The following is a 25171-nucleotide window of genomic DNA, read 5'->3' as shown; positions in this document are numbered from 1 at the left end:
TTTGCAAATTGAATTTTGGACTTTTAACACATATTTAATGAGAAAGCCCTTGGTATATTGATTGCTGAAAGTGGAAAATATGTCAAAAACTTTTTCAAGTTCTCTATTACATTTATATTGTGATTTATTAAACGCTCCCATACTTATCTGATTCCCTTATGGATAAATGGTTATCATGAAGTTTGAGCAATCGCTTTTTTGGTGCTAAAGAGTTTTCATTTTTTTCTTTTGGTGTTGTGTTTCTTGCTCAAACATGTTATTGAGCGTTGAATATGAAATTATTGTGAGCATCAAGAGTAATTAGTTCGAACTTCAGGTGGTGATTTATGGTCCTATCCTCTACTTAAATGTACAAATATATAGTAAATGTACACTAGCAAAAATTAACTAGTAATTGGACTTTTAAGTTGTTCATATGACCAATGAGTTACTTCTCCAACCTAAAATAAGCCATGAACTTTTAGGTTTAAGTATATTCATCAAAATATTACTTTATTATTTATGTAAAAATGGATTCAACGAACACGATAGTTGAAATTAGACTTATCTAACTCCACATATCATATGAGAAAAATATTACCAATAAGTTATTTCTCCAACCTAAAAGAAGCCATGAACTTTTAGGTTTAAACATATTCATCAAAACATTACTTTTTTTAATGTAAAAGTGGATTCAACGAACGCAATAATTGAGATTCGACTTATCTAAATCCACGTATCAAATGAGGAAAATATTTTCAGAAATTTTGTATGTGTGACATGGTCACCTCCGGCAATTAAATGCGTGAAATCTTGGAATATTTCGTAATTAATGAATTTGTGTTGATAATAATTGCTCGACCTCCGGCAATTAAAGGCGTGAAATCTTGGAATATTTCGTAATTAATGAATTTGTGTTGATAATAATTGCTCGATTTGAACTTTAATTACTCGATTACTCACAAAAACAAGCAAAGAAAGGAATGTATGAAAGTATGAAATGAAAGTAGTTGAGTATCAATCTATTTAATAAATTTTATGACCTTAACTATTATTATCTACCTATTTCTTAGTTGTACTATAAGCTACTATATTTACCATTAATTTGTTAAAGATTGTTGCTGTTTATGCCCAAATTAAAACATCTTTCGGTCATTAAAGTACTTCCTAATTTGAATCCTCATTTTTTTTCCCAGTTTGATTGCAAAAAAATGCTTAACGTTTTTCACTAAATGGTTTGTGCATACCATAGTTAAAGATTATTTAAAGCTTAAGATTTATGAATGCACATTGGTGTTATATGCCAACTATTCATTTAAAGTTCAAGATGTATGTAAAGTATTCCGAAAATATTCGAGAACGTTGTTGATTTGGTATATCGTTTACTGCAAATAGATTGCGTCCTAGCAATTTTGAAAAGAAAAGTAGTTGGACAGAGTATTTAAGTATTTCTTGATTCTCCCAATTTAATATCGTTGCATTTGGATTATAAAAAAAAAAAAAATCGTTGAATCTGGAGTACGAAAGCAAATGTTGGGGAGGTTATTGATATTTAAAAACCTACAGGGGAGGCCATTGATATTTTATTTTGTTTCTTTTCTTAATTTTTTGTGCACTTTTTTTTCATTTGAAAGCTCTTCATAACTTCATTTGACGTGGCCTCTTAAGAATGAGACAGAATGACACTAACACCACCAGTTTGTCCGAGAGCCGCTAGCCGCTTGTAAGCCGGTAGCCGGTAGCCCCATCACCCCTAAGGAAACATCCGGTTCAAATCGGAACGCCGTCGCTTTGAAAACCTGTCAGCTCCTACTTAAACCCGTTCAACTCTTACTCCTCTGTCTCTCTCTCCAACTTCTCTTAGCATTCAAGTTCCTGATTTGGGGACTGTGAGAATTAGGGCTTCCATTATTTTAAGGTAATTATTTATCTCCGTTGTTTGTTTTTTCTGTTTGTTGTATGGGTTTGGCATGATATCTGCGGCTTTTTAATTGATTTCATGCATTTTTATTTCTTTACGTGTTAGAATTCCTGATCCCTAATCATACATGGTTGGATTCCAGCTCCGGTTTAATAGCATATTTTTCTCTTTGTCGTTTAAATTAGAATTTTGGAGCAATTCTGTCTTCTGGAACCAAACTTGGCTTTGCGGTATTTTTTGTACATTGGTGTTATTTGGCTTGATTAAACAGTGGTTATCTTGACTGATTAAATTGCACAGTTGAGTCTGTTATTCAATATGGCTCTGATATACAAACTAGAATGACCATGAAGTATCATGATTGTGATTTCCTATTTTTAACCGTGTCTTTGTTGTTTCCTTGTTTTGATGTTTGTTTAGGTATATCTGTTATATGGTATGTATGTGTGTGTGTGCATGTTTTTATGTATCTGCATACCATTTCTCTTTTTCCGTTTTATTTTTTCTTTGTTTAACTTGATATTGTGATTGTAAATTTGCTACTTGCCTTCTCTCTGCATTGACGCCGATAAACACTCGTTGCCTTTATCTATTGGGTGATTTTGTTTTAGTTCATAAATATCCTTGCTTTTTTGTCCTGCCTTTTACTTTCCAATTTTGTTTCAAATGGTATTGTTGGTTGTGTTTTCGAGATTAGCGGAAATATTTGACTGCTTCTTAGTAATCTCCTTATCTTTGGCAGTAGACGAAGGGTTTTGACTTGGGTCACTTGTCACAGGTTTAAAGTTTCTTAACTTGTTATGTCAAGGTTTTGAGGAGCTATGCTCATTTATCCTGATTTTGCCTAACAAGGATGCCAGGCATACCTTTAGTGGCTCGTGAAACCACGTAAGCTGTCATTGTTTGGAGCTACCTCTCTTCATGCAATTGTCATTTTTTTGGTTAGTGATGCAAGTAGTTGCTTGTATTTTGAGGATGTATACTGACAGGGGTCTTCTCTCTCTCTCTCTCTCTCTTATACACACGCACACACGCACGCACGCACGCGTGCACGCAGGTGCACACTCACACTCACCCCTTCTCCCTCATGTTATTTATTTGTACTGAGCAACTGGATTTGTTTTTCTCATTAGTGGCTTTTTGTATTACTAGTTTTTCTGGTGCTAGATATTGGCACCTAAGTTGTGGATTAGTTTCTTTTTTTCTGTGGTCCTTTTGCCCACTCAATAATTATGAAATAACCAGGCACTTTAACTATGGTCACTAGAGCAAGGATAGACACATCATTATATTCTAATTCGTGGAACAGGAATTCTCTTTGCAATTGCAGTTGTTCTAGAGGGCCAGATCAGATGTGTCGCCAAGATTCTCGTCTGAATTTGTCTGCTGAGGAGGAAATTGCAGCTGAAGAAAGCCTTTCAATTTATTGCAAACCTGTAGAACTATACAACATCCTTCAGCGACGTGCAATTATAGATGTAATTCACTTCACTAATGAGTTTTTTGACCTTGCTTCTAGTAATCAAAATGCATTGTTTGTTGAAATTTGAAGGATATTGTTTCATATATGAAACAGGTATGACATATTGAATGTGTGTAATATCAAAGTTGTGTCTGAAGATGTGATAATTCGAATACCATTAAGTTCTGTCCTTTTGATGTAAATATGGTTCAAATTACCATCAAGAACATTCACATTGATGAAGATAGATTAGTTGGACTGTTTTTAGCATCCAAGTAGTTGTATTCTTCTTTTGGTCAAAGTTCTAGTGCATCAATTTTCGGTTTGACTTTGTGAATTTTTTTGCATAATTTGCTAGGCTGAGTGATCTGTTATTGAGACTCTAAGCCACTTGAACATGGTATTCAAGTGTATTGTAGCAAGGTTGTCCTAATAGTTATATGTTCTCCAAACAGCTTAAGCTTAGTATGTTGAGAAGCTAAGCTATAGTGATACTTTCTTGTGCTTGTTTAAGCTGTAATGATGATTTTATGCCCTTTGCATTTGTCTTAATACGTCTGAGATCTTCTGGTAGAGGAAAAGGCAACATTGTGATATCATATTCATCCTCAAGGTAAATAATAGGACCAAAAGAAAGGGAAAGATGAGCTCTAGTATAAGTATCTGTAGTCTCTCCAACTCCACAAATGGAACTCTCAGAGGCATTCTTGAGATATCTAGACTCAAGAAACTAATTACACTATCTATAAATATGATGTTTGGTGTTGTCAATTTTGTTACAAGTGCTTGTTATTGTCTTACACAGTGGGACCCATAAGGTTAACAACAGGTTTTCTACTTTCCAACTTAAAATTGAAGTTAACATGTGAAGAACATATTTACCTGAGCACAGATGGGTTTGATAACGTGACTGGATAACATCCACACAGATGTTGGAGAAAGCTGATGAAGTTACTGACTACATCTAATTTAGTTTGCACTAGAGAATCAGGAAGTTTAAGTATATTGTCGTGTTTCCATGAGAAAATGTATGAACTATTGATTGAAAATCTCATGCTAGTTTTGTAGATCGAGTTGCCAAGCGATTTATCGAAGTTTAGGAGGTTTTGGTTTCAATTGTTTCTGATTTAGGGAGATGGAGTTGACAAGTGTAGTATATTTGAAAATATCTAAGAGCTTGTATATTTTTGTGATGTAGTTTGAGATGTACTGTCAAGAGAGAGAATAAGGACAATATTTTGACTTTATGCTTCTGGTTTCTCCTTTAAACTTAATTGATTGTAGACTGATGGTACTCTAACTGCTCTGCCAGATTCTAACCTGTATATCGGTCTTTATGCAGCCTTCATTTCTTCAGAGATGCTTACGATACAAAGTACAAGCAAAGCATAAAAGAAGGTAGCTTCACTTGAAACTAACAATTGTTTTCTCTTTTTCCATTTTACATAGTATATATTCTTTTATTTTTTACATTATTTGAAGTCCAAACTTAAAATCCGATGTAAGATCTTCTCAGCCTTGCTGCCTAATATATCTGTGAATTATGCTAGCTGTTTTTATATTTTTGGATTTTTAACTTTTGAGATGTCCCTTGAAGGGGATTAGATTGGCTGTAGCTGTGTAGGGAGAACCTTTCCTATTTACCTTCAGTTTTGGGTTGCCTTCTGTCTCCAAGATTGCAACTCTTTTCCTTATCACTTTTTTATGTAATTGTGTTTTTCTCAAAGCAGCTCTTGGCAGTAATTTTAACAGACTTCAGTTGCAGGTCTGCTGTAAAAGCTTTGGATTCTGTCTTTCTTTCTTTTTTAATTAAATGTTGGATTAAAGCCAATCCGTTAAAACATTTGGCTTGGCTGGTTTTACTTATAGAATTTGGGCAGTTTAGTGTGGGCGTACTAATTAGGCTTGTCTTTCATTAGTAATTAGTTTCCAGCCAAATTTTAAATAGTTTAAAGTAGATGAAGATGTAAAGGTCTTAATATCTTCAAATGCAGTGAGAATTTAAGAAAAGGTAGGTCTTCAGGTTGTTGAATATTTGTTTCTCTGGGTTTAATGATATTGAGAATGCAAGGCTGAGCAAGAGGCTTAGGATTTTCACTTCACATGGAGCTTATTCAAAGCTATTTGAGGACATATATTCATTTGGAAATGTGTAACGTATCTACAAGGTTTCTTGTTTCATGTTGCAATTTTTGGTGCGTTTGAGTAATAAAAATGGTGCTATCATCCGTTCTGCATGTTAATGCATTTTCAGTGGCTTCTGACTAAACTATTTTGAATCACCAGGATACAAATGACAGTCTCGCTGCCAGCTACTGTAAATGATGGTTTTCAAATTCAAAGCCTGTTTCCTTTGTGCATAATGTTAGGAAAACCTGCTTCTAGTGCCGAATTCACTGAGGTAGAAGTACATTCAGTTTATCCTATCAGTTCAAGCTTGTGGTTTTCTTCCAAGATTCATAATTTGGCTTAGTCTGATGTCCCACAGGGTTGTGCTTCTTATAATTTCAATCGGTCCTGCATATTGACCTCTTTTCATGGAGATGAAGGAGTAAATCATGCTCAAGCAAATTTTATTCTCCCTGAGATCAATAAGCTATCAGCAGAGATAAAATCTGGCTCTCTTGCTATCTTGTTCATCAGCCGTGGTATGCCAGTGTGCGTGTTTCTTGATCATATATTCAGATATTGAAATCTTAACTGTGCTATTTCTACTACTTATGCCATTCTTTTCAGTGGAGTTCACTAGAGATCGCATGGATGTTTCCTCATTTTCATGTAAGCCGTGATGCTTTTTCATTCTTAGTGTTCTTTGAATAGAGGTCCCTAAAGATGCCTTTGCATGCAAAATGTTAAGGTGCTACGCAGCCTGGACAAATAAGTTGGATTATTGGGAGAAAAGCAATCAAATGGATGCTATCTTTTTTACATTTTGGTTAACTGTATTTAGTTGCATTTTAATGAGTACTTTTTCTTTCATTATACCTAATCTAATTTCATAGGGAAGCACTTGCTAAAGTAATTTAATGCATTCACAGTTACTAAAGCAAGTCTGATTCTAACATTTGACAGATAAGGTTCTGCTCCATTTGGATTAGGTGTTTTTGGGGGTGTTTTTGAAAAATTTTACTGTAGCAGAGTTTTTAGAGTATATTTTGGGATATTTTTAGAAAATATTTTGGAATATTTAAGAGTAGTAGAGTTTTTAAAATATATTTTAGAATATTTTTTAAACATAAAAAAAAATTTAGACTACTTTTTAGAGTACTTTTTAAAAATTTTTGTAGTATTTGAAAATCTGAAGAATCCAAACAGAGATCTAGTTTTGATAGTCAAATAACTGATTGACTTGGTGAATTCAAATTGTTTGTTTATAGTTGTGTGTAGTCAAATGGTGTACTCATCAGAATGGTTATATCAAGCATGTGGGGTAACGTATGTTAAATCCTGAACTTTTTCAATTTTCATAAGCTTATTATTGATTGTGTACATCACAAGCAACAAGCTATAGTTTCATAGTTCTACATCTACCATGTAAATGACAGAAGCTGTGTGCATTTGGACAACCTTGAAGCTTCTCCTAGTATTGGCTTAAGACTGTATTTTCTCAAAATCTTAGATGATTAAACCTATATGATAGTCAAATCACCCTAGGTTCAATAAATTGAAGTGTTTCTCCACTGCTGCAGTTCTGCTTTGTTTAAATTAGATGACTTTGAACTGTAGGGAAACTGCTAATCTTGTCTTTTATTTTTTGCTTCAGCTTTTTAATTTGTGTGTGTCTTGGTAATAGCAAATGCTGGAGGGCACTGCTTGTTGGGCAAGATACCAATGGAGTTAATTCACTTGTCCTGGGAGAAGTCTCCAAACTTGAGTTTAGGCGAGAGAGCTGAGATGCTATCTACTGTTGACATGCACCCTTGTTTTATGACGGTATGTTAGAACGTATAGCTACTGTTAGTCAATTATCAATTTTTGTAAGAACATTGGAGCCGTCCATCACTATAAATGAATTGATAGATATATCTGATGTTACTCATTATAGTAATCCTTAATGCCCAAGTTTAGTTTACGTTTTTAAAAGATATGAAAACAGATTCATCAGAAAATTGTGATTCTGTCTAGCAGGAGTGGTTACTTTTTTATCTATGGTTTGAAAATTTCCACATATTGGTGCCCCTAGTTTGAAAATTTCCACGTTTTGGTGTCCCTATCATATGTGGATGGGTGTTGACTTTGTAGAACCAATATTTATTCTTTGAAAATTTCCACGTTTTGGTGTCTCTTTCATATGTGGAGGAATGTTGACTTTATAGAACCAATATTTGTTCTTTTATGGACTCCTTTCAACCTGGGAACATAATTTCATCCAATATGCTCAGTGATTTTTGCACTCTGTTTACCCTAAGTTTACCAAAAACGTGGAAACATATATTTGCTTTGGCTACTGCTTCATTGAGTAGTTGTCTCTACAGGTTCCCCTTTGCTGCCTCCAAGGTGAGAACATGTTTAATCCTTTGGTAAGCATTACATAAAGAAATAGTTTAGTGCTGCCAACAATTGTTTTTCCGCCCCAGCCATTCTGTAGTATAGGATATTACACATGATGTTTTTTTCCCCAAATTGCTGTCAAAACAAACTTGTGCTTATGTTGTTTCCCTTAAATTTGTTTAGATGGGAGTAAAATACCTTTTTGTTTTCCCTAAATCATGTTCTATTCTTTCAATCAATGGCTGGGGACGAATTAAAGTGTAATTTTTTGAATGTTGCAGTTCAGTGACGTATTGATAGTCTAATGTCTTTAGCTATGAACAGAGGGACGATTTCATTCTCTTAGCTTATGTGTAGGTCTAGTGGTGCATTTTATTTTTCTGCTTATAGTTTTTTGATGAATTTTGTGGTTCCTTGAACAGTCAAGCTGTTTGGAAGAGGATAGATGTGTTTCATTTCAGACAGCCCATTCTTCTGGAACTCTGGTACTCCTAATTCTCTAATGTGGCTGTATTATGGTCTTATCAGCTTTGAGTTCAATTATCATTTTGTTATGATTTTTACTGCTTTGGCCATTAAAGGCTTCATCGCAGCAATTGCAAGTCATAGTCACTGCAGAAGAAGTTGGAGCGAAGGATAGATCTCCTTATGATTCTTACTCCTATAATGATATCCCCTCCTCGTCATTGCCGCATATTGTAAGGTGAAGTCCCATCTTTCTGCACTCATAAGTTCACGTGTGCACTCTATGTAGGTTAGTTCTTTGCAGTGTTTCTGGTGCCAGAGAGCTACTATTTGCACACTAGTTCTTATTCGTTTAACGAGCATATCTTACACTGGCATTTTGGTGTTAAACTTCCATTCTATACCAATCCAAACCAATGATAATCCACATTGTCTCAAGACAATTGAACCCTGTTCAAATTTGCTCTAATGCCTGAATCAGCAATTGTTCAAGTTGAAAATAGTTTTTTTTATGACTTTTATGTTTGCTTAGATAAAAAATAGTCTACCTTTTAGAGTAAGAAGTGACTTTTAGATAAATATGGTTTGTTTATCCTTCCTTTTCTTTTGCTGCATTATGAAAACAGAAAATATCTTCTTTGGATGTTTATTTCATGAGTTCATTTTTATGTTATCGAGCTTCATGTCAGGATGTCTGCACTCCTAGGACGCCTGCTATTCTAGATTTCACTTATTTGATTTGGCACCAGTGCAGAGCCCTCTCTTTTGTTGGTTCAGTCTTTGTTGAACTGAAGATATTTACTGTAAATGATGTTTGACTTATTACCAATCTGTCTCTTGTGAATACAACCTGCAAATTATTAACTCTGACTATCACATTATAGGTTAAGGACTGGAAATGTAGTTTTCAACTACAGGTACTATAACAATAAGTTGCAAAGGACTGAAGGTAATATTAATCTCTTTTCAATGCAATTGGGACGAATCCTTTCAGTAGTGCTATCAACTTATTGTGATGGTGATTTTTTTTTCAAATTCTAAAGTCTGATTTTTTTTTTTGGGGCATAAAGTCTGATGTTTGATAAGACTTAAAAATTTTGACATGAGCCTAGATCCTAAAGTATGCTAGGTCCAAATTGCCTGAAGTATTAATGAGTATCTTACAGATTAAATGTATATGGTAGCTACTGAAAGAAATTGTGTGTTAATCTTTGTTTACATCTAATATCATACAGATAGACTTAATTTAACTGGATCTTTGTGGATTAGATCTATGTAGATTTAGACTCTGTCTTATCTTCGAGTCTTACAGATGTGGTTGGGCTTGATTTGGTATGCTAATTGGCAAAACCTAGACCGCAATTAACATGTATGCTAGGATTTCATTCAAAGCTCACTATCTGTAGTTTTACTTTATTTTGTATTGTTCGTACTGTCCAAATTCTTCACATAATCTACTGCTATGGTGTCTTGGACTAATGAAGCTGACTTTATTCTGGATGCCATTAACTTTTCAAGTTTGAAGTTGAAAACCATGTTGTGTATCACAGAAAAGTGCATCAACAGAACACTCACAAAGAACATTGGAGTTAAACAGTGCTCAAAATGATTCTTCCTCTGTTGCATCTCTTCTAATGCTATGGTTTATTTCCCTATTTTTAAGTTAATGGATTGGTTTGGGAAGTCATATTTTAGTTGGTGTTTTTAACTGTTAGGAGAAATTGACAAAAGGTCATTTAAAAGTCTTCTGCAAAAGTAATACGATGTCTACTAACTATAGTTTCTGATCAAACACATTTTATATTGTCTGGAAAACCAGGTGATTAACTTGATGAAATATCATTCATCCCTACTGGTACAAGGTGATAATTTACATTGTATAGGTGATAAACTTATTAGCTGCTCTGAATTTGCAGTTACTGAAGACTTCTCCTGTCCTTTTTGCTTGGTCAAATGTGCTAGCTTTAAGGTGATTGTGGTTTTGAGATTTTTCTTTTTTCTTTTTTTTTTTTGTTGTTTTTAAGTGATACATGCAATTGATTATTTGTATCTCAAAAGTTTCTTATGAGTATTGTGATCTTTTAGGGCTTGAGGTATCATTTATCCACATCGCACGATCTCTTCAACTTTGAATTCTGGGTTAGTAAACTTCAGCTTTCTTCTTGAGGCTGACATTTCTTTCTTGAACTATGGAAGCTGATCTTCTATTATCATATAGGTGACTGAAGAATATCAAGCTGTAAATGTGTCAGTGAAGACAGACATTTGGAGATCCGAGGTGAGGAGACTGATTCATACGGGAAAATTAAATTGGAGATATTTGTGATGTTGGTTATTGAGTTGAACATATATGAAAAGTTCATGGTGTGGAGTTACTGTCATACGCCAGTGATTTTACAATAAAAAAATATTGAAGTCCTGCATAGAGAAAAAGTATCTCCTAGCATATCATCATATGTCTAGGCATGGATACATATTTTAAATTCTAATTTGACATGTAAGACATGGTACTTCTTCCTAATTGTTTAATCACATAGACGCCTCTTAAAATTCTTGGCAATTCATCAAGTCCAAGTGGTCTTTTGGGTACTGTAATTGACTGGAGAGGGAATTGCAAAATATCATCATATATATATATATGCATAAATACATTTATTAGATTCTTATTTGACATGTAAGACATAGTACATCTTCTAATTGTTTAATCAACACAGATGCCTCATAAAATGAACATGAGAACTAAGGAAAAATCTTAGATGTATGAACAAATCTAATGTTGTGTCAGGAGTTATTTTGGCAAGTATTATGTAATTCTTACTGCTAGTGAGTTATTCTGATTACATTAGAGTGCATTTATTGATTTAAGTTATACCTGATTCTTGGAATGGTGACATGCAATTGTAATTGGTTAAAGGGATTTAAATTGCCCTCATCAATTGATTCGTTAATAGCGTATTGAAGCCCTAGAAGTAGACAGACGTAAACAGATGTAGATGTTCACCCCAGCCTAACCATTCCAGGATCAGTCTGCGAACTGATGGATAAATAACAAGAAAGTATGAATAGTGCCCATGACATGCTTTTATGGTTGTTACATGAAAAAAATTGGTTACATTTCGAGGGAGATATATATACTTGTGAAACACATTTTTTGCCTTGTTTAGATACGTCTGCATCATAGGTTTTTCACTTGTGATCTAAGAGTACTTTTTTGTCCTTTGCTGGTTGAAAATTTGTTTTCCAACGTTTTGTTTTAAAAAAAGGGTGGGTCATTCTCAAGTATGTAATGGACATTTTGCACCATGTGACTAGATTGTTGCAGATGGTGTTGATCCCAAGCAGCAAACGTTTTTCTTTTGGTATGTACTCTTCTAAGCTTCAGTTTTGATATTCTTTGCACATCATATATTGTCAGTTTGGTGAAATCTGATAAATTTAGTGACAAGGACCAGTATAATGTATATGCAGTTCAAAGCCATTGAGACGCCGAAAAAGAAAGAGCCTAGTTCAAAATGCGAAGCATGTACATCCGCTTGTCTTGGATTCAAGCTTACCTGCATCTTTTGACGAACTTCTTGATAAGACTGATGGTATGAGTTGTCATATATAAGTTTATCTTATGTTCATTTGCATACTTCCTTTTGTAAAATTAGATGAGACTTTCACTTTGGGTGATCCATCAACTTAACCTTCATATATCCCAAAGCGAAATTTCTTAGTCTGGCCCAACGTGTCATTGCCTTTCAAAACATGCAATCAATGGGACTTTTGCTGGTGCTGAGACATACTTCTTGATAATCTTTAGAGCATTTGAAAGCTCAAATCATGGGCCATAATTTTGTCAGTACTTGGAAGTAATGTTATAGTTCTTTACTCTCCTAGAGAATTGGAGGATGAGATGTTCATTACAGATGGGTAAATTAGTGGAACATTTAAGTTGGGGTTTAGGGACTATATATTAACTGATGCAGATGTCATGGCTAATGACATGAATGGCATTTTCTATAGCTATTTATAACTACCTTCCCAGTTGTGGCTTAAAATTTTCTCCTGTCTGTGTATGGTATTAGTAGTATGACCTTTTCAGTTTTAGTTCTTGACAAGAATAGTTTTATGAAATGCACTTCTGAAGACGGACTACGAAATCTGGATAGTGCTTAAAATGCCAAGATATGATATCGATCGGGTTTGTTTGGATAGTCAACTTATCCCAAATATTATTTCGCTTGCATCATAAACACATTTTCCAACCCACCTTTTTATATTCCCAATCACCTTTTTATCTCACATACATCACATCATAAAAAGTGCTACAGTAATTATTCCAAATAATATTTCAAATAATACCCTATCCAAACTTATTTATTGTGTGTGTAAGATGTGATAGCATGCCCTTGGAAGTGGAGCTTATCTGTTTTCACTTGAACTACGAAATCTGGATAGTGCTTAAAATGCCAAGAAATATTGTTCTTCCCCTCCTCCTCTAGTTGACTGCTTCAGTTTTCTAGTAGAAATGTTCCTGCATTATCATGCTGCATTAGTACGTAAACACTTACAAGTTCAAGTCATGTGGGGACAAGGTGTCTTCTAAGAGTTATGTAGTGGTTTCTTCTCATTGCAATTTCTCCTGATCATATGAGGAGGAATTGGAAGCTTACATCTTCATGTCATCTTGTCAATCTTCTTAAAGTTGCATAAAATAGTTTGAAATCAGGGGTCTTTTGTTGTTGTTGTCTCACTTAATAAATTGTTTGTAACTATTAGAAGGTGTTGCAGAATTTGTAGAACATGATGCATCTAGTCCAAATATCCCAGGGTTATCCTCAGCTGGAAATTCATATGCAGATCCTGAATGTCTTCCTTCAGTGCCTGGAAGTAACATTGCACCTCCAACTGTGCTGCAATTTGCAAAAACAAGGAAGTTATCAGTTGAACGCTCGGATCCCAGGAAGTATGCTAACAAAGTGATTATAATGAGCAAGTTTTACACATCTAATTGCATTTAGTTTGGTGTTCCAAGCTTCTGGATAAATCTATTCGAATTTTGTCATGGACAATAGTGTCTGTATTAGGTGTTTGATTTTGCTGGAAGGTTATTTGCTTGTGTTGATCTACATTAAATTGGCACCCTTTTACTTTGTGATATCTGTACTATGGGGTCATATTGCTGGAGATTCTGTCTAAGTTGTGTTTATAGCTGTCATCATGAAATTTCTGATCTTTTTGATTGATGAGAAGCTTCCTTATCTTCCAAAGTAAAGCCAGCAGACTCTCTCTCTCTCTCTCTCTCCCCCCCCCCCCCCCCCCCCCTCTCTTTTCTTTCCCCCCCTTTGATAACAGAATTAGGTTTTGTCCTCCTGAGGCTACTTGTGTGATTTGCTGGTATTGGTTTATGTCTGATGTGTCTCTTTCTTTGTCTTTTTGGTTTGCCTCCCAGCCGTTTGCTGTTGCAGAAGAGGCAGTTCTTTCATTCACACAGAGCTCAGGTGACTGATTCTTTTCGTTATTTTAAATGAATGATATTCCTAATTTATGAATCCTTTTTCTGCTCTTTTTATCTGTCTCTTGGCTAACAGTGAAATGGTAGCTATTAATCCCTTGATGAAGTTCTAATTGGTATAAATTTGGAATGCTTATTGATATTTTTGGTTCCCTATCGCTCTCACTGAGCCAGACAATACTTTGTCTTCTTGGTTAAGGTCCAAAGATTTGAATTTGAACTAATAGAGTGCGAGGCAGATTCTGGTTTTATGCACTGCACAAAAACCTGGTGTTTGAGACCTTGGTGTCAATATGGTTTCAAACTTGATGACTGCTATCTTGCTTGGTGGTATCCCAATAGTTGCTTCAGGGTCTAGATTGCTGGACATGTTATGATGCTCCACAACATATTTTGGGATTGGATGTCATCCTTTTTGTAGCAAACTATAGTAGGCAGCTGCTTCATATTTATTGCCATGAAATATCTGAAATTTGATTTCCCTTTATTCAGCCAATGGCATTGGAGCAAGTCTTATCTGATCGGGACAGTGAGGATGAAGTTGATGATGATGTAGCAGATTTGGAAGATCGAAGGGTATGTCTAGTCATTATACTACTATTAAGCTTATACTGCATCTATTAAGCATGCTCACTATATTACCAAGTGACACTGAGTTTGTTGATGCTGGAGCCTCGGGTTATGTGTCTGATGTTATTAAAGCTTCCTTGAATTTCAGCGAACTTGTTCTTTTGTTGTTGGTGAACTCATGCTGCAATGCTTAATTTTAATTCATTGCAGATGCTAGATGACTTTGTGGATGTTACGAAAGATGAAAAGCAAATGATGCATCTCTGGAACTCTTTTGTTCGAAAACAAAGGTGATTGTTGTTCTTGCTCTCGATGTGTCTTTATCGTTGATTTTATGTTATGCTAGAAGCAATGTCTTTTTGCTTTTTTTTTTTGTGAATATTGAAATAGTAAAATTACGTACTGATTAGATAATTCGTTGAATGTTTTTGAAGTCCGATGTGGTCCAGACATATAGTATCATTTATAGTTCCTTTGTCTCGATTGTTATTCTTAATCTTGGATGTTTGTTGAGTGCATATGAGCTCGGCAGAAAGCACCACCGGAGTGCAATTATCCCTTTCTTTCTACCTTGAGTATTGTTCTTACTTGTGGAAGTTTGTAATAGTTCATACTGTGTTGTGGGCAGAGCCTATAATGTTTTGCATTGCAACATTTTATTGCTTTACTGGTTGAAACTTTTATCAGTACAAGGACATTTTATTTTGGATTGTGATTGTCCTTGATGTAAAGTGTTTCATGTGTCATTACCATAGGGTGCTGGCAGATGGTCATGTTCCCTGGGCTTGTGAGGCGTTTTCAAGGTTGCATGCACAGAATCTTGTCCAGGCACCTGCATTGCTTTGGTAGGGTCTCTTTGTTCACTTGTGTGTTTCTCTTTTTCGTAAAATTTGGAATCATGCTTTACATGACTGTCTTCTATTCTGCCAAACTCCAATTCTTTTTCCAGTTTTTCCTGAAATGCATGCGCTGGGTAGAAACATGCATGCTAGGATATTACTATATAATTTGTATGTATGGATTGGTGTATACGGAAAACGGATTAAGGAATCCCTTTAGCTTTCTACTTGCTATTTTCAGTAATATATTTGTAAGGAAAATTCCATAACTGATTTGTGGCTGGACAATTTAAAATAATGAGGGTGCGTGCTCTTAGTGATCGTGCACTCTCAAAAGGCTTGTTGATAAATGTTCTAAGCATGAAGAGGGAGGGAGACGAGGATGCTACTAATAAAAAATCATGCCATATGCATATATAACAATCAGATTATATCTGGTTTTCGTTCACATCAAATGTGCCTATGCCACTAGTTTTTAATTACTGTAAAAGATGTTCTATAAATTTGCCTACTTTGAGGAAAGGTTTCTACTCTGATTGTTCACTTAACACATGATTATATTTTCCTTCACAAGTTTTTAATTCTCTCTAATGCTGCTTGCAGGTGTTGGAGACTGTTCATGATAAAGTTATGGAACCATGGTCTGCTTGATGCGCGTACTATGAACAATTGTAATATAATTCTTGAACAATGCCAAAACAAAGACAATGACCCTATGACAAGCAGTAAAGGTGGTGATTAGTTTTTCATCACTGGGCGTGATGAGTTGTTCTCTACTGGAAGATCCATGGAATGATGTGAGCTGGTTCGAGAGGTGAAAGCGATTGTTGCCCATTGTAAACGTCCATGGATGTAGATCTTGCCAACGTAACATATACATTCATCTGGCTCTCTATACATCCCCCCTTCTCTCTACACCTTTTTATTCTTTTGGCAACTCTAGGAGGCTTCATTACCTTTTTCTGAAATCAGCAGTGTAAAACAGTTTTGGACCCAAGTTTATTGGTGAACATTAAGAACTTATTCATGTGTCAATTCTTCAAGTTAAGAGGACAAGCTCTTCTTTTTCAATTTGTTGTACAGTTTTAAATCATTATTGTGTGTGTCCTTCTTTTTCCCCTCGTGTAATTTGCTCTTGGCAGTTTTGCTGCCGTGATTTCAGAGAGTTTGAGCAGTCTCTCCGGTTGTGTCAAAGCCAGCCAATAGTTAGATGCTTACCAGAAGATTACCACATTTTTTTCTTAAATAGCAGAATTTAGTTTAAATTACGTAATTTGTAGAAAATATGAGTAGAAAAGTGACAATTGAGTACTGAGACTAATTTTTTTATTATGTGAAATTTTCCTTTATTTACTTTATCCTCCAATTTACTTATTAAATTATAAACTTTCATATTAAATGGGTCAACCCATGGTTGATCTGATTTGGACCTTGTTTACTTGGCAAGTTATTCGGATTTGGACCTCGTGAAGAGTAAATTTATATCCATTAATTTTATATCAAGTTTGAGCCGTGTTTTCGAGTCATATCGAAAATTGCAACTGTTACTCCTACTCTCTTGTAAAGCTTGAAGTCTTCCATTGGATAAAAAGAAAAAATTGAAGGCTTGCAATTTCCTATTGGACAAAATAAATAAATAAATATCTATATCTAAAGTTTTTTAATCTCTAAAATTGTAGTATTTCTTTTTGGCTAGATTCAAACAGAACCTGTCATTAGTAAATCATTTTAGAAAGTAGCCTTTTCTTTCTTATGTTGTTCTTGCTCACAAACACCCGGATTTAAACGGGTAGAATTAAGCAGAGTCGTTATGCTTCCTTTGTTTGATTTGCTCATTCTCTTGCTTCTTCTAGCAAAAATGGTATTAATGGTTCAAAAAAGAATTGCCTAAAAAAATTAATTCTCGGAATATATGAAGTAGAGCTGCAAACGAGCCGAGTCGAGTCGAGATTTGGCCTAATCGAGCCGAGCCTCGACATAATTTCATTGAACTCGAGCTCGACGAGCTGACAATTTCAAGCTTGAGCTTGACTTGATTCGAGCCGAGCTCGAAAAAATAAAATAAATAATAAAATATTAAGAATATATATGTAATTTTACTATTAAAATTTAAAAATATAAAATATATATATACTTAAAATAAAAAAAATATATACTTAAAATAAATAAATAAATAAATATATATATATATATATATATATATACTCGAGCTCGCGAGCCGGACTTAATATTTTGAGTTCGAGTTCAAACTCGGCTCGAATTCGATATTGATCGAACTCGAACCGCTCGCGAGGTGTTTGATTCGTTTGCAGCCCTATTATTATGAAGTATGGGTGCACGATGAAACCACAGCAGTAAGTTTTATTTCATGTCAAATATATAGTTCATGCTATTAGCTGTGGAGTGTGGAGGCAGGATTCTAAATGTTTGGGTCGGGACAGACATCGGATTGGAACCTGCGAAACACAGGAAACTCGGGCCCCCACATCAAAATAGTAGAATACTATAGATCAATACTTGAATAGAGTTTGAGCACTCAAGTTCAATTTAGAGTATTCATTTTGGACTTACGAGATTAGAGCTCAAATAGTTGGACTTAACTATGAGACTCTAATATACAAGCCATCTTTAGAGAATTCGATACGTAAACCAATACATAAGTAGAGTGTAAGCATTCAAATTTTACTTGGGATATTCATTTTAAACTAACAATGAAATGCTATAGTCTCATTCTTATGTAGAGGTTGAGCAGTCAAATCCAACTTAGAATACCCATTTTTGAGTTAGTGAGAACGAACCGAATAAATTGAACTTGAATTCTCTACTTAAGCACTCAAATCCAAGTTGGAATACCCATTTTGAGTTAGTGAGAACGGAATTCATTCAGTTGGACTTGAATGCTGAGACACTGGTCACGTCATAGACTTACGGGCCTAGGGCATGATATAATTCATTATCCAAGTTATTTATAAGTGCTCAATTTGTATAATAAGGAGAAGTATGAAGTGTTAGAATTCTAAATAGTGAAAGTTAAATCAAAAGGGTATCAGAGACAATTGTCAATAGCATGTTGGCATGTAAATTGGTTGAAATTTTAGATGTATTTAAAAGTTGAAAAATCGTTTAAAACGTCTCTCACATTTTGCTAAATGAATGTTTTCATCCTTTACTTTTAAAATATTAATTTTACGTCATTTACAAATTCAAATTAGCAATATTTGATCCTAACATAAGTTTCTCGATCATTTTTTAATTTGAAATCACTATATTATCTACGTGCAGTTATTTTTTATGTATAAAAAAGTTCAGATCCCACTTTTTTTTGTGACAAAAATGAATATAGATTGTGTCAAATCTTCTTTTTTTAAGAAAAAAATGAATATGGTTCATGTAAGATCCAACTTTTTTTAGAGAGAAAAATGAATATAGATCAACTCATTTGTTTAATTACGAATGAAATTTAACTTTTTTTTCTCCTAAAAAATGATTGTGTGTGGCTTATGTGATGCATTCAGGGTTAAAAGTAATAAAAAACCTAGGTTGAGATCAAAATTTATCAACTTGATTTTGTAAAGGATGTAAAGTTGCCATTTTAAAAGTAAAGAATGGAAAATTTTATTTAGCCAAATGTGAGAAATATTTTGAACGATTTTCTCATTTTAAAATGTAGGGATACATCATACATGCCATATAATAAACCATATATAAAATGAAAGTGAAGAAAAGTGATTTCTATCCGTTTTATTTGAAATTGGAGTTTTGTTTTAAACGAGAAAGGGAAAAAAAAAAGAAAAGAAATAACTAAGTGTTAATTAATTGGAAAAGATAATAAAAGATGAAAAAATTTTACCATCCTTATGGGTACTATACCCATAATTATAATCTATTTGATTTTCCCCATTTATTGCCATGCACATATGAATGTATGATGTGTGTGTTCATTATAAGAAGGGACATGATCATTTTAAATTTGATTAATCTTAATCTTTATTAATAAATGAAAACAATGTCATGCATTCATATGCACGGCCAAAAATAAAGAAAAAATCTACTGGAGAAGAGTCAAGTCCTAGAAGGTATTGTAGAGCGGACTCGGGGCACGGACGGTTGCACCTGCAACCGTCCCTGCCAATTTTGGTCATTATTAACACCATGTAACTTTCTTTGTACATCGTGTAACTTTTTTTTCACAGGATGTATTTTCACAACAGATAGTGGTGGGTCCCACACTTGACGCGGAAAACGAGTTACATGATGTAATCTCAGCCGCACAAAATTTTGAGGGCCAACCGTGCAGGGACGGTCATACTGATGACCGTCCCTGCCCCAAATCCATTGTAGAGCTGATCTTTTAAATTATTTTATTAAATATGATTCTTTTCTCAAGACTTCCGCCCATGTTTGCACGTAAACTACTTTGCATTTATTTCCCTTCTCAAAATTCATCCCAAACAATAAAAGTCAAATTCCTCCGACTCCTCTTCTTTCTTTTCCCTCCCATTCCATGAATCCAAACGGTGCCTGAGTTAAGCCAACATAAATCTCTCACGGCGCGGTTGAGGCGGCAGCCCTTCAGCCGATGTCTCACGGCGGTGGCCGACACGACGTCGACAGCTCTAGGAAAAAGCTTGGCCTGGCTCCACACTCGCCGGCCCAGCTAGCTGCATAAATATCCATCCTAATACTTCATTGTCTAACAGTATTTTAAAATCTCCCTCCAACGTCGCTTTACTCCTAAACTCTTTCTACAAAATTCCAAATGCTAACAAAACTAAAACCACCCTTTTCCCCACGTCACATGATTCATAATTCCTTCAGTTTCAGCACCTCTACTAGTACGATTATTCAGCATTATGATCAATATCAGTATCCGAACCCCGTATCCCCTACTCAACAATATGTGTCTCTCCTCCAATCTCTAATTGCTCGACGGGCTATCGAGCCTGCAAAGCAACTCCACGCCCGTCTCCACCTAATGGGCCTGGCTTACAACGTTAATCTGGCCACAAAACTAGTCAATTTGTACAGTGTTTGCGACAATTTGTCAAATGCCCATAATTTGTTCGATAGAATTCCTCGGGGAAATCTTTTCCTATGGAACGTTTTGATCCGCGGCTACGCTTGGAATGGCCCTTATGAAGTTGCCATTTCGTTGTATTATAAGTTGCAGAATCATGGGCTCGAACCCGATAACTTTACATTCCCCTTTGTGCTTAAAGCATGCTCTGCCCTCTCCGATATTAGAGTGGGGATGGATGTTCACGAGCACGCCGTGAAAACAGGGTGGGAAAGGGATGTTTTTGTGGGTGCTGCTCTTATTGATATGTATGCAAAGTGTGGTTCTGTTGATAGATCGCGACAAGTGTTTGATAAGATTTTGAATAGGGATGTCGTGCTTTGGAATTCTATGCTGGCTGCTTACACGCACAATGGGCATCCGGAGAAGTGTTTGTTGTTAAGTGGTGAAATGGCTTTTGCCGGTGTACGGCCTACAGTTGCTACTTTAGTGACTGCTATATCTGCTTCTGCTGATGTTGCGGCTCTGCCTAAAGGGCGGGAGCTTCATGGGTATGGTTGGAGACAGGGTTTCGAATCACAAGATAAGGTGAAGACTGCTCTTGTGGATATGTATGCTAAATGTGGTTCAGTGGAAGTTGCAAGGGATTTGTTTGAACGACTTGTGGATAAGAGGGTTGTATCTTGGAACGCTATGATTACAGGCTATGCTATGCATGGTTATGCTAATGAGACACTTGATTCGTTTAACAGGATGGTGAGAGAAGCTCAGCCGGATCATATTACTTTTGTTGGGGTTCTATCAGCTTGCAACCATGGAGGAATGTTGGATCAGGGAAGAAGATTTTTTGATTTGATGACTAGAGATTATCAAATAGAACCTACTGTTCAACATTATACATGCATGGTTGATCTCCTTGGACATTGTAATCGGTTGAATGATGCATATTGTCTTATATTGCAGATGAAAGTGCAGCCAGATTCTGGTGTATGGGGTTCTTTGCTTAACTCGTGCAAGATACATAAAAATTTGGAGTTGGCAGAGCTGGCATTAGAGAGGCTAATCGAGCTTGAACCTGATGACGCTGGCAACTACGTGATATTGTCAAACATGTATGCACAAGCCGGGAGGTGGGAAGGAGTTGCAAAGTTGAGAAAATTGATGACAGATAGAGGTTTGAAGAAAAGCGTGGCTTGCAGTTGGATTGAGGTGAAGAATAAAGTCCATGCATTTCTATCTGGAGACACATCTCATCCTTTGTCTGATGACATATATGCAGAGCTAGAGAGAATTGGAGGCTTGATGGCACAGGCTGGTTATGTTCCAAATATTTCACCCGTTTTCCATGATGTTGATGATGATGAAAAGAGAAAAATGATTTTTAGCCATAGCGAAAGGTTAGCAATTGCATTTGGACTCATTAGTACGTCACCTGGAACTAGGCTCTTAATATCCAAGAATCTTAGGGTGTGTGAGGACTGCCATGTTGCAATAAAGTTTATCTCAAAGATTACCCAGAGGGAGATCACCATTAGAGATGTCAATCGGTATCACCATTTCAAAGATGGTGTATGCTCTTGTGGTGATTTTTGGTAAATGGTAAATGCAGTCTGAACTCTGAAGCCGGGATGGTCAGTGTGAGTTCAGAAGACGAGTCACTTCATGGGAAACTCACAGATGCTCGAATCTTTGTTCGAGTGGAATTGGAGCCTCAAAGGAATGAGTTGGTCATTACCATACAGAAGGATGCCGGCAGTGTTTCTCTCGGCAAGAAATGATGTCAGAAGAAGAAGAAGAAAATTGCTGCAAAGTGATCGCTGTTCATGGCATATCATCAACGGCAGTAATCAGAAATCACCACTTGTTGATGAGATGCCATGAGCACGATCAGCTTGCAATAATTCGTCGGAAGTTGAAACTCTCGTCTCAGGGAAGTCTGTCCGGTCCGGAGATGATATATAGCATTTAACCAGTCGCCGTTTTCCCAAATGACAACCAATTACTACCAACTTAAAAGCAAGACCCCGTATGGGCCGCCGGGGGGGGGGGAGGTGGGTGGTGGTGGTGTGTGTGGAGGGAGGGAGGCTGAGTGCTTGTTTACGTCAGCCCTCGTGGACCGTTCCAGTTCTAAGTCCAGGTATCCACTATCCTATGTTCGTAGTGGATCAAGTTGGACGTGGCACCCAATTAGGCTAATACTGTCTATATTTTAGGACCAGTTGCTGGCTCGAAGTCCGAGGGGGATCCAAAGCCCTACACTACTCCTCCTCCTCCGGCTCCATCATATTAGTACGTGTGAAAAAAAGAAAAAAAAATACCTCCGGTCTTAGTACTAGTAAAAGGGGGCAAATGGCCACATCTAAAGGATCTTCAATCCCGAGCTCCGGCAACTCACATGATCATCAAGATGATGATGCTTCTTTCAGAGTAAATGAGCTGCCCAGAGCTCGTTTCTGGGATGCCATGGATATTTGTCAATGGGAAGGCAGCTGGTTCGAGCCTGGTCTGGTGAAGCCCGCCGTGACTTTCCGGACAACCTTCCAAGCTCACCACGACGACGTTCTCCTTGCTTCACCACCCAAAACAGGTACCACCTGGCTCAAGGCCCTTTGTCTTTGCATCATGCAAAATCCCATTCCCATCGCTACCTCTGATATTGGAGTCAATGCTGAAGCTGCTGCCGACGATGATGATGATATTTTGGCCAAAGACAATCCCCATTTCCACATACAAACTATTGAGAGTATGATTTATGCTACAAAACCCCATCCTGATCTTTACTCCACCCCTTCTCCCAGACTTTTTCACACTCATTTGCCTTACAAAGTCCTGCCAGATTCAACCAAGAATAGTCCCGGCTGCAAAATCGTGTACATCACCAGAAACCCGAAAGACACCCTAATTTCACTATGGCATTTTTTCAACTCCATTTTCAGGCCAAATGGTCTAGAACCTTATCCTCTAGATAGAGCGGTGGACTGCTTTTGTAGTGGTGTGCATCAATATGGACCCTTTTTCGATCATGTTCTGGAGTACTGGCTGGAGAGCCAAAAGAGGCCCACCAAGATTTTGTTTCTCAAGTATGAAGAGCTGAAAAGAGAACCCAAGGCAGAGGTGAAGAAGCTGGCTTCGTTTCTTGGAAGGCCCTTCGCTAGCGAAGAGGAGGTGGAGAAAGTGGTGTGGAGGTGTAGCTTGGAGAGGCTGAGGAACTTGGAGGTGAACAAGAATGGTTCCATCTTGTACGGAGTGCCTAACAGTTCCTACTTCAGACGGGGTGCGGTGGGAGATTGGAAGAATTACTTGACCCCAGAGCTGGAAGAGCAAATCAACCGGACTGCTTGCTCCAAATTTGAGGGCTCTGGTCTCTGTCTCGAGGATGCTTGAAGCTGTGTACTACCACTACTACTTTGCTTATACTCCTATATCTGTCTCTTTGTTTTTTAAGATTTCTTTGTTTTTTTTATAGGATGCTTGGTGAGAATTTCATTTCCTGACGACTGTTGCACTACTCCGAAATTTTTTCCTTTTTTCGTTTGTTTCCCTCTGTAGAAGTACTATTACTAGTGTTATTTTTTATTTCAAAATCGATGGTATCTTATAGACTTGAATGGACTGGGCATATCGTCCGATGTGAGCTGTATCAATGTTTATCTTATTAATTCTTTAGTCTACACTCTCTATAGCACATATTCCGTCTTGATTGCTATTTTAAAGAGTTTTTTAAGAAAAATATACTATAGCAATTATATGTTTATGAAAAATATAAAAAAATTTCTGCGAAAAATCACAATCCATACAAGGCTAATTTTTTTTTTTTTTTAAAAAAAAAAAGGAGGTGGGTGATTAGGCTTCAGAAGTAGCAATAGAACCAGGGATGGCAATGGGGGCGGGTGACCTCGGGCACCCATCCCGCGGGGGGCTAATGGGGAGGGGGTTGGGACGGGGCCGGGGGGAATTCCCCCCCCCCCGCTTAGAAACGAGGCGGGGGTACACTTGCTTTAAAAAAATAAATATATAAAATATATATGTATATAATTATATATAATATATAATTTAATTAGTTACAAACTTATGATAATTATATTATTAGTTATATGTATTATATGATGTCTATTAGTATATATAATATAATTGATATTATTAATTATACTAATAATTATATATGTGTATTAATACAAATTATTAATTAGTTATACTAAATTTACTAATACATTTATACTAAATCCCTAATTACACTTAATACAATAGCATTTTTTTCATAAAAAAAGCACAAGCACAATAATGAATTAGTGATTGTATTTGTGCCAAAAGTTAAAACTTGACTACTTTAGTTATATTTATTTCATCATGTTGGATTGTATTCAAATAATTTTTGTTTGATTATTTTTATAAGTTTCAATTATAAAATTACAATGAATAATAATTTGATGATGTATTGATATTTTAGTACTTGATTATTTGATAAAATTTAATCATAATAAAATTATATAACAAATTTTTATTAGTCTGACGGGGCACCTGTGAAGGAAGTGGGGCGGGACGGGGACGAGGCCGGAGGAGCGGGGGACAGGGGATGGGGCGGGGGAGTTTGTAGGCAGCAGGGCGGGGGATGGAGGAGGGGTCCCCCGGCCCAACCCCACTGCCATCTCTAAATAGAACCCAATTACTGAAATCTTCTGCCCCTTCCTCTAATAGTAATAATAACTGGTGTCTAATTTTTCAACTCAAATTGGTATTCAATTTAGTGCCGATTGGTGATGGTGTGCAAGAATGTCAGCCCACAGTTAAAATTGCCTGGACGAGAAATAGACAGAGACAAATGGAGTTGCAACAATCAAGCTGAACTCTTCAGTGTTCAATCATCTTGACGTCGTCTAATAATTTATTATTCTTCAGGGTACTATTTGGTAGCACAACAATCGAATAC

At 36.2% G+C, this 25171-nt stretch overlaps 3 protein-coding genes across 11 annotated transcripts; all 3 read left to right on the top strand.

Annotated features, from left to right (window-relative positions):
* The first annotated feature begins 1683 nt into the window (after positions 1 to 1683).
* On the top strand, positions 1684 to 16298 carry LOC113763573 (polycomb group protein EMBRYONIC FLOWER 2). 9 transcript variants are annotated; one of them, XM_027307437.1, is made up of 23 exons: positions 1684 to 1897; positions 2679 to 2788; positions 3231 to 3378; positions 4705 to 4760; positions 5649 to 5763; positions 5851 to 6010; positions 6099 to 6140; positions 7156 to 7295; positions 7838 to 7882; positions 8276 to 8338; positions 8435 to 8556; positions 9203 to 9267; positions 10235 to 10287; positions 10404 to 10457; positions 10537 to 10596; positions 11631 to 11677; positions 11787 to 11908; positions 13083 to 13269; positions 13756 to 13804; positions 14311 to 14394; positions 14599 to 14678; positions 15144 to 15233; positions 15831 to 16298. In XM_027307437.1, the coding sequence occupies exons 2-23, from the start codon at positions 2754 to 2756 to the stop codon at positions 15967 to 15969; spliced, it is 1956 nt and encodes a 651-aa protein (XP_027163238.1). In that variant the 5' UTR covers positions 1684 to 1897; positions 2679 to 2753; the 3' UTR covers positions 15970 to 16298. The 9 variants fall into 9 exon arrangements, with proteins under 9 accessions (XP_027163238.1, XP_027163281.1, XP_027163254.1 ...); XM_027307480.1 differs by having other exon boundaries at positions 3210 to 3378; positions 13164 to 13269; XM_027307453.1 differs by having other exon boundaries at positions 3210 to 3378; positions 13134 to 13269.
* A 3727-nt stretch (positions 16299 to 20025) lies between these two features.
* LOC113773395 (pentatricopeptide repeat-containing protein At3g46790, chloroplastic-like) lies at positions 20026 to 22225 on the top strand. The gene has a single exon (XM_027318034.1). It carries the CDS (start codon positions 20026 to 20028, stop codon positions 21838 to 21840), a length of 1815 nt encoding a protein of 604 aa, XP_027173835.1. The 3' UTR covers positions 21841 to 22225.
* Positions 22226 to 22377: 152 nt separating this feature from the next.
* LOC113749490 (cytosolic sulfotransferase 12-like) lies at positions 22378 to 23744 on the top strand. The gene has a single exon (XM_027293250.1). It carries the CDS (start codon positions 22594 to 22596, stop codon positions 23626 to 23628), a length of 1035 nt encoding a protein of 344 aa, XP_027149051.1. The 5' UTR covers positions 22378 to 22593; the 3' UTR covers positions 23629 to 23744.
* Positions 23745 to 25171: the final 1427 nt, after the last annotated feature.

Source organism: Coffea eugenioides, chromosome 1 (assembly GCF_003713205.1).
Source record: "Coffea eugenioides isolate CCC68of chromosome 1, Ceug_1.0, whole genome shotgun sequence".
Taxonomy (NCBI): Eukaryota; Viridiplantae; Streptophyta; class Magnoliopsida; order Gentianales; family Rubiaceae; genus Coffea; species Coffea eugenioides.
The sequence above is the reverse complement of the archived record's forward strand: the minus strand, read 5'-3'. Positions and strand labels throughout refer to the sequence as shown.

Bases quoted from the DNA above. Each gene is read 5' to 3' on its own strand.
- LOC113763573 (XM_027307412.1), top strand. From the start codon at position 2,754: ATGCCAGGCATACCTTTAGTGGCTCGTGAAACCAC. The intron at 6,011-6,098 runs GTATGCCAGTGT...CATTCTTTTCAG, and splicing joins TATCTTGTTCATCAGCCGTG to TGGAGTTCACTAGAGATCGC. The intron at 13,270-13,755 runs GTATGCTAACAA...TTTGCCTCCCAG, and splicing joins GAACGCTCGGATCCCAGGAA to CCGTTTGCTGTTGCAGAAGA.
- LOC113773395 (XM_027318034.1), top strand. From the start codon at position 20,026: ATGATTCATAATTCCTTCAGTTTCAGCACCTCTACTAGTACGATTATT.
- LOC113749490 (XM_027293250.1), top strand. From the start codon at position 22,594: ATGGCCACATCTAAAGGATCTTCAATCCCGAGCTCCGGCAACTCACAT.